This window comes from Uloborus diversus, chromosome 1 (genome assembly GCF_026930045.1).
Source record: "Uloborus diversus isolate 005 chromosome 1, Udiv.v.3.1, whole genome shotgun sequence".
In the NCBI taxonomy this organism is placed as follows: Eukaryota; Metazoa; Arthropoda; class Arachnida; order Araneae; family Uloboridae; genus Uloborus; species Uloborus diversus.
The window spans coordinates 166,889,515-166,900,505 of record NC_072731.1 but is presented as its reverse complement, the minus strand read 5'-3'; the positions used below and the strand labels follow the sequence as shown (position 1 = coordinate 166,900,505).

General features: G+C 33.2%; 1 protein-coding gene across 1 annotated transcript in view; it reads right to left on the bottom strand.

The window, feature by feature from the left end:
• Nucleotides 1-1,696: 1,696 nt before the first annotated feature.
• Nucleotides 1,697-10,991, bottom strand: part of LOC129222843 (RNA polymerase I-specific transcription initiation factor RRN3-like) — a 50,526-nt gene continuing 41,231 nt past the window's right edge. The window contains exons 11-13 of the mRNA XM_054857397.1: nt 8,778-9,027; nt 6,851-6,911; nt 1,697-1,841 (exon numbers count right to left, since the gene is read on the bottom strand). Coding sequence (XP_054713372.1) covers nt 1,749-1,841; nt 6,851-6,911; nt 8,778-9,027 — 404 coding nt within the window. The 3' untranslated portion in view covers nt 1,697-1,748. The remainder of the gene's footprint in view (nt 1,842-6,850; nt 6,912-8,777; nt 9,028-10,991) is intronic.

The window sequence follows — 10,991 nt, the reverse complement described above, 5'->3', positions numbered from 1 at the left end:
TGAATAAAAAAACAAAAAAAAAATTTAAAAAAAAAAAACGATCTTCCCCGATTGACCCTATGAAAAATTATTTCATCATGTGAAATTTTGTGAATGAGCAACTTTTACGATGTGGAATTTCAGAGATTGAAATTAACAGTGGTCCACTGGTCCGAGACCACAAAAACATCCATCAGACTAGGGGCGGATACAGACTACCATTTAAGGGGGAGCGGGTCATGCTGAAGAATGACTCCTCTGTTCCTACAAACGAATTTCTGTTGTGAGTGCAAAACATTTTTGAAACTGCTTGGGAGTCAATAAAAACACTGAATTGGCAAGGAATAATGCACCAAATAAGGCAAAAACATTAGTAATTAATTTCATAAGCAATGAAAAGTAGTATTTTACATGTTTACCAGGGGTGCAAGTGGAATCAAGTAAAATTTTCTGAAGACTGGAAAATTTCTGGAAGCTCGACCCCACCCCCCATCTTTCCTCGCAAAACCTCTTCAAATATGCATACAAAAGTCATTGAAAAAAAAAATAAGTTTTTTTTTTTTTTTTTTTTGTTATTATTGTTTTTCAGTTTTAGAATGCTACAGACCAAATTTTTCGGAAACCGCAAACCAAAATTTTCGGAAATGTCAAACCACAAGCACCCCTGATGTTTACTTAATTTTTTAAAAATAAATTTTAAAAAATTCCCCAAATTGTTGGAACAATGTTGACGTAAAATGGTGTAGACGTTTAGGGGGGAGGGGGATGATCCCCCTCTGCAATCTGTGCCGGCATCGTACCAGTAGACAATAAATTTTAGTGGTCCATTGGACCAGTGAAGTTTTACTCCTGTTTTCTTTTTAAAATTTTTTATAAAAGTATCATTTTTTGAAACTGTTGAGAATGTTTGCGTCTTTATTTAGAATTTTTAGGTTTCTTACAGCATTATAACATATTGTTTTCTCCATCCTACTGCCTTCCTCCCAAAGCAACAAAACAGATAAAATTTTCTTGGCTTTGTTCCTTGACTAGGATTGGTGAACAGAAAGCTTTTTCTTTCTTCTCTTCTCCAGACATGTCCGTTAATTGATTCCATTTATCATATTAATTTGCTTGTACATATTTTTTTCCATAACTGCTTCTTATTTAAAACCAGGATACAAGAATGGACCACTAAAAGTGTGTACGGACAAGTGAAATTATGTGAAGGGGCCCAAGGGGTGCTTCTCCCCGTAGGGCAAAGGAGCACCTCCCCTAAATATCACAAAGACCATACAAAAGAAAGAGTCTCCCAAAAAAGTTAATACCCCTCAAAACAGCCCCTCCCCCTTGAAAATTTCAATGGCGCAGTCTGTGCCATGATCCCCCCCCCCAGGTGGGTACCCCTGAAGGGGCTGCTTTTATGATGCAAAATTTTGGGAAGGTGCTGCAAAGTAGACTCAATTAAATCAATCCCTGATTACGTAACACTTCTCCAACCGTGCATGCAACGTGGAGGAGCTTACCGATCGGAGGTAAAAGAAACATTCAGGGACTGCTGGCCTTAAAAAATATTTCGATCGTTGCATTACAAAAATGAAGATTTTACAGAACTAATAATTGGGATTCATGCTGGAAACCTTTGTATTTAGTTATTTTAATTGGTGCAATGCTGTGGTCCCTAAAATCTTTCAAACTAAATTTAAGGAGTAAAAGAAAAAAAAAATGCTTCAGATATCCAAGTTTATACTTTATTTATAAATAAACATTAATTACATTTTTTTTCTTTCTCATGACTTCAATAAAAATTTCTTAAAACCTGGTGATGTACTATAAGAAAATAAAGCTTCATTTGTGCTCACTTCCTCTTCATCAAGGTGATCCTAAAAATAGCATAACTAATGAAATAAACTGCGTGAATAATACAATAATAGTTATAATAAACATTCATAAAACATAATATCAACAGAGCTATTGTAAAAATATCACTTAAAAAGTTTTGTTGGATATTAACATCCATAATGTTTTAGTGAAAATTTAGCTCTAAACACACATATACAGTAGAGTTTCCAATCCCGCGCCGAATTCAGTCTTGCAGGATTTCGGGATTGTAAGGAGCAAGTCCCGTGGAATTGACTTTATTCTTCTAAAAAGTTAATTTTAATGTCAAATTGAAAAGTTGTACATTTTAGGAAGGAGTTTTTGTTACTTAAATTAGTGGTTCTCCCGAACTCCATACTTCAATTGTAGAGCACTATAAAGTAGGACTCAACAGATGCTAACATGGGCAAAACATCTTCCCATCACCCCTGAAAAACATCTAAATGCCGATGTTTTTTTGGAAAAGAAGGGGAAAAACCTAACTTTTATTTGTCTAATTTTTATTGCATAGTTAAAAGTAAGTACAGCATAGGGCCCAAAGCCAGGCAGCAACAGGATCAACACCAATTTTGGATTTCGGAGCATGTTGAATTTTGGGACAGTACCAAAATTTTCCCAACATTCATGACAGGCACTTATCAAACAATCACTTTGTTCAGAGTTTTAAGAATTTTATACCCTCTTGAATTGAAATAATTACCGCATATGTCATACTTGCCAACCTTCGAAGGAAAAAAAACAGGAGATTCCACTAGAGGTACATAGGTGATTCAACAGCGACATATCTTCACAACAAAATAATTAAATTATGCTTTTAAATAACATGAATACTAAATTCAAAGTGAAAAGGGAATTTTTTGCAGATTTAAGCTAATTAGTAGCAGCAAGAAAAATATACAGCAAAGGAAAAACCAAATAATGAGTGAATTTGCTTAAAGTTTCGTACATTCCAGTCTCTACCAAAAAAGTAGCTACAAAAATTTAATTACTAAAATCCGAAAAAAAAAAACAATATATAATGAAAATAAGATACAAAATAAGTAGGTGTAGGATAGCAAATGTTAAAATAACTTCAAACTTTCAAAATAATTGAAACATTTTCAAGATGCAAAAAGTATTGAAATCTACTGCAATTTTCGGCAACGCACATGCTTCGTTGAACATGCAATGTGGAAAGCTTCCAAAAAATTAATTTTTACTAAATGAGTTATTAATTGAAAAAATTCTTATTCCCTTACTTTGGTAGACTAGAAAAGGGCATCATCTATTGAGAAGAAAGTAAACCTATTTGATGATTGACTGAACAAACTGTAAAAACGGGAGAAAATCGTAAAAAATGGGAAATCGGGTGATGGAAGCAAAAAACAAGAGTCTCCCGTTAAAAACAGTAGAGTTGGCAAGTATGCATATGTTAACGTGTTAATCCAGCAATTTTGTACAAAAAATGAGGTTCAAATTTGGGGGGTCACCCTATGCCGGGCGATAAAATTTCCAAAAAATTTTCTTCCCGAAAAAAAATCGAAAACCTCGTTATTTCCCCCGATTTTTGACTTAACTTTGTTAACTTAACACTTAAGAAATAAATACCCTCATACTCTGACATTGCAGCAAAAGTTCTTTCGTAAGTGCGAGAAATGCGGAATTCATGGTTTGTATGGTAATTAAAATCACTTAAAAGTTCATATTTTCCTTTTCCACTCTTAAGGCCAAAAAGGAAGACTAGCTTTTTCACTGAAATCTGTATTTACAATTTTATAGTTTGTCGCCTTAAAGTTTTTTTTTTTTTTTTGGGGGGGGGGGGAGCTTTGATGAAAATGAAGTACATTTCCTTAATTCTATATTCAATTTTCCCCTTGATTATATTGTCACAAACTAACTAAAATAATTTCTCTGCAGCTATTAAGGGGAGTGGCTAAAGTAAACGAAATCACGAAATTTAAATATTACTGAATTCTTTCTAATACTATTGAGTGTTAAAAAAATGTTCAAAAAAACTACATAAATGCTTTTATTCTTTCAAGCCAATTATATCTTTCCGATAACAACATGCGTTTCATTAAAATTCAGGATTTGTGAGCAGCAGCGAGCAGGGTGTGGTGCCCCTAGTTGTTGCAAATCACTTATCTAAACACGTATTGTTTGTGACAATTCTTCAATGCCACGCAAAGTTTTATTTATTTAGTTATTAATTTTTATTTAAAAAACCTCACTGGTCCAAAATATTTTTTTGACGTTTCTTTAATGGAATGCGGGTTGTTGTTTTTTTTTTTCGCTAAGAAAGGAAAAAACCCTTCCAGGTCCAAAATTTCAATTCTGAAATTTTTATCAGTGAGAGAATAGAATGTAAAAAAAGAAGGGGGGGGGGGGGGGATCACCGGTTCGCTAACATGTTTCAAAAGTTTTTGCTAGTCCGTGGGTCACAAAAGGTTAAGAAACGCTGTTTTAGAGAACGGTGTTCGGTAATCTTTTTTATCTAGGAAAGAAAGCTTTTTTAAGCTAGGAAAACTTGCTTATCAATTTTTAAAGAGAAAAAAAGCATGTAACATTAAGCATACATTGGTGTACAGTGCAAAAAGTAAAACTAAATTTTTAGCAAGAAATTTAGAACTTACATTTGGGTACTTAAGACCAAAAAGAAATATTTCAACAATAATCCCTGATTTCTAACACTGGTTGTGATTAACTTGTTTTCGGATTGCTTTAACTAGTTTTATTAAAACTTACACATCTATAACATTTAAACTAATTATTATTATAAATAAAACCAATAAAAATCAGGATAGCTTTGGAATTACTTTTTAATCTGTTGAATGGCATACATTTAATGTGAATTCAAAATTTCTAGAAAAATTACTTTAAAGACAAAGATCATCTCTGTTTTATGATTTTCTCAGCATTAATTTATTTTCGAACAGTTTTTTGATCAATCATGAGTTTTTTTGGTACTGGATAATTTATCACTTTATGCTATATTATACGCATATTTAAGCTCTTTTTTAGACTTAACTATATTGTGATGCTTAAATATTTTTTAATAGGAGTAAATCCTATGTGGTTTTATGTCGAAAAATAAGTGAAAAAAAATGTAAAACAAACCCCTAGAAAAAAAGGCTCATTTTTGATATATTTTTAAATATTTTAGGGGAAATATCCTCATGAGTCCCCCAAATTGCTCCAAATGTTCATACTTTTGAGTTTTGCACCTCTTTAGCGCATCAAAAGAATATAAATGGTTAATATAATGCTCGCTTCTCCTTCGAATAAAAAAAAATGGCTATGGAACTGTCAAATTAGGGGGTGCCACTTCCAAAAAGTGGGAAGTGATGGGGGAAAACAGTGGTTATATTTGGATTCAGGGGCTCATTTTACATAAGAATCAGCAATAACAGTGTCAGAAGCATTTTGAAGGGTTTTTTTTTCTTTGAGTTTTCACTTTGGAGTTACATTAATAAAAAAGTATGTTGATTAAATACGCATAAATTCAAAGATATTTCTCTTTATAGTGAATAAAAGTAAGGTTTTTAAGAAATTCTGGAAGGAAGTCTGCGGCGGACCTGCGTCCAGGAGATCCCATAGCATCTACAGCCTTGAAATTTTGCACAAAATTACTTCGAGCCCCAGAGTGTGCACCTGGGGTTTTATTTTTTTAAATTCGAATTAGTTTTTTTGTAATTGATTTTTTAAGCTCAAAAATCTCGTAAATTGCCCATTAATGCCTATTAAAGGGGTGCAAAATTACTTGCACAGATTAATATTATCTATCGTTGGAAAGGGTAGAATTTTCCGTGTTCTATGCAATTAATTTCAATGCTCTAACTTAAATACGGTGCGAGTTAGTTTCGTTTTTAGCTCAAACTGTTTTAGGCTTAGCTAAAATTTAGGCACTACGTTCTTTATTAAATCTATCAGTAAAAAGCAAAGTAATTGTAACACAGTTTTCTTTTTGACACCACTGGAAAGAGCGGCTTTTTTTAACTCCAGATCTAACTTGACCTATGGTCGAAAAACTAAGATTCTATCTCCAAAGGAAAAAAAGTTACAAGCCGTTAAAATTCAAGTTTGAATAATCTCACATCCATTAAAACATTAAAATTATTGATGTTTTATTTGGCGTTGCCATAGTTACGTCTTTTCGATTTGCATGTTTCTTCTTTCTTATTCACAAACTTTAAGGGTTTCGATTTTAACAGAAAATCTTAGGCTCAACTCAATTCAAGTATCGAGCTAAAGAGCAAAATATATTACTAGAGACCACTAATGTGAAAGCGACTTTTCAAACGTACACAACTGCAGTTTTGTAATGCTCAGGAGCCCATTGGCCCTTATGACTATGGAAGTTGGTACAAGTTATTTTGAAACTCGGGAAAGGGGTGCTCTTTGTTCCAAAGGGAGCCCATAATATGTTTTAAATCTGTTTCTTTCTAATTGACAATTTAAATCTTTGCGAATCAAATAAGATTGTGAAGCAATCTTCAGGGGTTGATGAGCATTAGCGAGCAGGGAGCAGAGCCCCGTAGTAATGCAAAAAATACCCAGCAGATTTAAATTATTGAGCAATCACATTGCTTATTGTTCTCATTTGACTGTTTTGAATTCCTATGCGTGTGATTTTATTTTCTTCCCGCATCCCTCTGCAGCACCACCGTCGACCGGCCTCATGATGCTGCTCCTCTAGCAAAAACTGTCTCCAGGTTGCGTCCATATCCTACACACACACGAGCATACATGCACATGCCTACACACATGCATACGTACACATACCTAAACACACATCCACATACATACACACACATGCATACATACACATGCCTACACACACATGCATACATACACACCTAGACACACATACACACACACACGCATACGCACACACACATGCATACACACACACTCATGCACACACACGCATACACACACACTCATGCCTGCACAGACGCAAACACACTCGTGATTGCGAAAAACATAAATTGAATATAAGATGTCAAAATTCAAATTAATTATTTTTTTTTACCTCTTCATCCTTATGGGAGCTGTTATATATCCTAAAGTGTGGCTCAACCCAGCATTTAGATCTGAAAATATAAATATTTTACTACACTTAGTATTTTAACAAAAATGCAAGTTATTTACATCGCTAATTTAATGGACCAGCCTTGGTGGATGGGATTTTAGTGGTATGAGTTGCACATTTGCATAAAAATTTCTAGGGTTTAATAGATCACACTGTTTGATAGATGGATCAAATTTTTAACTTTTTTTTCAAATTTTCAATGTAACTTGCACTTGTTATAATTTTGGTTCATGATAGCATTATGCATACTTAAAAAATAGGCAGGGTTCATGCTAAGAATTTTCCAATACAGTGAAAATACTTCCCTTCTTTTGTTGAAAGGAAGTTTCCTTTCTCAACCCTTTAAGCATGTCGTCGAAAGAAGCAATGTTTCCCACTACCAGGCTTTGCAGGAAAGCAAAAAATTCAAGGAGACTGGCAGATACATAGCCTGACCCCATGGGAAAAAAGTATCGTATCCCCCCTATGAGACACAAGAATTTTTTTCGGCCCTTGTAAAGGACTTTTTAATTTCATGAACGGCTAGCTTAAAGAAAAGTTTGCCTAGCAATGCCAAAGGAATTTCTTTCTCTTTTGTTTAAATAATTGTCTAATATCCTGAGTGTCCTCTATTCAGAGCAAATTATACGGAGAACCTATATTAACATACTGGGATTACAAGAAATGTCCGTAAAGAGAGGTTTTACTGTACTAGTATATTAATATTTTTTTAAAAATATCTTTCGAAGGTATTAATTTTCTATGCAGATACATTTATTTTAAAAGTATGTTTACAAAACGCCAATCAAGACTGCAGAAGTGAGTTGAATGCAACTTATTAGCCCCAAAGCAAAATACTTGACGATGTATGACGATGGCAATGTAAAATCATTTGACCAAAATTGTTCAGCAAGTACATCAAGCATTGTATACACATGCAACCAACATGACCTTTTTCACAAATCGGGAGCCTGAAATCAAAATCATATCATACAGGTTTTTTTTCTTTCAGTTTTTAAAATTTCACTGTTGCTATGCATTTCTGTGCAACCTAAACTGATTGAGATTCTACAAAATGCTTTCTAAAATGCATAGAAAGAGTCAAGATACAAAATTTTGTTAATAAATAAATTACTAAAATAATAAATAAAATGAGTCTTTGGGTAGCAAATAACAAAACACTTCAAAACTTTCTAAACAATTGAAATATTTTTAGAATGCAAAAGGAGTGAAATATCAAACAAGACAACGCAATTTTCGGCGATGAACATGTTTCAATGTTGACATGTTTCCAAAACTTACGTTTATGGAGGAAATTGCAGTCGATGAAAGTCAATTGGGGAAAATAAGGAAAAGAGGAACCAAAAACGCTAGAAAAATCAGAATATTTTCAGATTTAGAATATGAAATGTCTGCAGAAAATCTGCAGAAGCAGCCCATTTTCCACATACTTCATTAACTCAAGATAGATCTTTGCACACATTCTGCAGATTTTTTAAGTTCTAAGTGAATCTAAAGTTCTTGCAGATGACTTACCGATTTTTTTGCGAGCTTTACGCCAAATTATAGTAATTTCCGAGAATTTTTGATTTTCTTTTAATTTAAAAAAAGCTGCAGAATTTGTGCAAAATTTTATCTTGAGTTGCAAGGTATTTGCAGAAAATCTTCAGTTTTTGCAGAAATTTCACAGAAATCTAGAATTTTTGCAGAAAACTTGACTGAGTTCTCTTCTTACATTTGAACAGAATTGTTCTGCAGCTCAGGCATCTGTTTGCAACATACATTGAAAATTCAGTAGTATTCTGCTTTGGGGCTTATTAGCAGTAATAATAGCAATAGATTTAACATGAAAATTAATTAACAATAATACAAAAGAAATTATGCTTACTTTTTTAACAAATAGGGATCAAATGGGAAAAAAGTTCGCACCATGGATCCAACAACACTTCCAGAATTATTTTCCCAAGCATACAACAAGTTTCGATTATTCTTCTCAATTATAGGATAAACATAAGAAATCTGATAATTTCGTGCAATACTTGCAAAGTTTTGTACAATAGTTCTATCACAATATCTTAGGGGATTTAGCCGACAGGAAACAATTCTATCAAAGTTCAATGACCTAAGAAATTCATAACCTGAAAATAAACACATATTGTTTAATTTATGATCAAGTAAAAGATTGTTATATCACGTATTTGTCAAGATACATATAAGAAACTCCCAATTACCTGTGGGCAGAGATTATCTTCTTTGTGAGCTATCCCCTGTCTTACATATATAATTTTTAATGATAATTTGTGAAATATAGTCAAGATAAAAACAAGTTGAAAGGATAAACATAGGTATGACCAGCAAATGTAGAACTCCTTCGATGCATGTTACAACTCTAGTTCACATATTGAGACTTTTTTGTAAAAATTTTAAGATTACTGTCGAAAAAGTCACAACTTAGTGTTTAACCCCTTGAGGACCAGCGCTCGGAAAACGAAGCGCAGCTACGGGACCGAACGTTCTGAAATGGAACGCCGCCATCGGCCCGAGCATTTACAGCAGTTAAGCCTAACTGAACAAAAATATTCATATAAAATCAGCATCTCAAAATAATGGCTTGAAATTTTAATTTTGTTTAAACAATGTACTACTGATTACTAATTACTAATATAAAGACTTTTACATTATTAGAAGGAACGAAATAAGTAGAATACTAAAACTTTAACCATGTGCACAAAATTAAATGATATGTGCACAAAAACAAAGTTAGAGTTTGACATCGTGAGTGTGGAATCAAAGAAAAAGAAATGTAGCAAAAAAATATGTTCCTTATATAATTTTGATTAAAACAACTTAGGTCAACGAATTTAAACTAGTTATATTTCCCACGCGAGAAGTTTCAAAACTGCTTCATAATTCACTCGAAAACATTCCCTTTCACTCACTTCGCTAATCATTTTTATTGCAGTTTCCCATCCCCAAATGAAAAAGAATAAATACAGAAGAACAATATCAGAAAGGATTCAAAAATAATCATAAACTTCAGGCCTCTTGAACTCATTCCTGTACTCTCATTGAACGGGGAATCCAAAAAGTCTGGAACACATACGCGAAAATATTTTAACCTTCCTTCCCTCCCCCATAATTTATTCAGCTAGATGTATATCTCTTTCAATTACTCGTAAAAAAAAGAGAAGCAAAGATATAAGCAAGAGCAATTGAGACCTCATAAATCATATGCGCAGAGCAGTGATTCACTGTTGTTTACATAAAAAAAAAAATCTATCCCATTGAGAGGCCCAAATAAGAAACTAAAGCGTGTACATGAAGGTCAAATACCATGTGACTCGAATATGATCAAAGTTATAGCCATTTAGCGCCATCTAGTATCATTTAAAAATTCAATTCAATCGTTCCATTTCGAGAAAGCATATACGTGACGCTGGGACTACAGCGTCGATCAGAGCGCGTAGCGGATAAGTGACGCTGGGCTGATAGGAGAGGAATCGTTGCGTAGCGTCCGCGTGACGCTGGGTGCGAACGGGTTAACCATGAAAATTTAGAGATAAAAACTGCCAAACTTCCAAAATTTAGACTTTTCTTTGATTCCAATCACTGCCATTCCACTGGTTCCAGATTGTTGCAGTTCCACTGCATTACAAACATTAATAAAACTATTAAAAAATCCTTTTTTGTACAGGTTTTCCAGAAATTTTACAGATGATTACATCTTCCAATAATTTGCTAAATTTAGCATTTTTAAATGTGTACAAAGGGATGATTTTTTTTTTTAATTACCATTTTTAATAAGACCAGTCTAGGTTGCTGTATACTTCCTAGTATAATCCTTCCTCCTGCACTATATACTGTACATTCAGTACTTATTAAGAATTTTGATGTAATAACAACACTAAGTAACGATGCAAGTAGCTGGTAAGTAAAATTTCTAAAAAGTACCAAATTTTAGATGATCACAAATTTCAAGAAACTTTTTTATAAAATCAATCAGCTACAAAAATTATAACTTAAATTTTTCAAACAAACTTTTGACGATAATTATTATAGTAACTAAAATGCCAATTATATGAACATTATAACTAGCTTTATA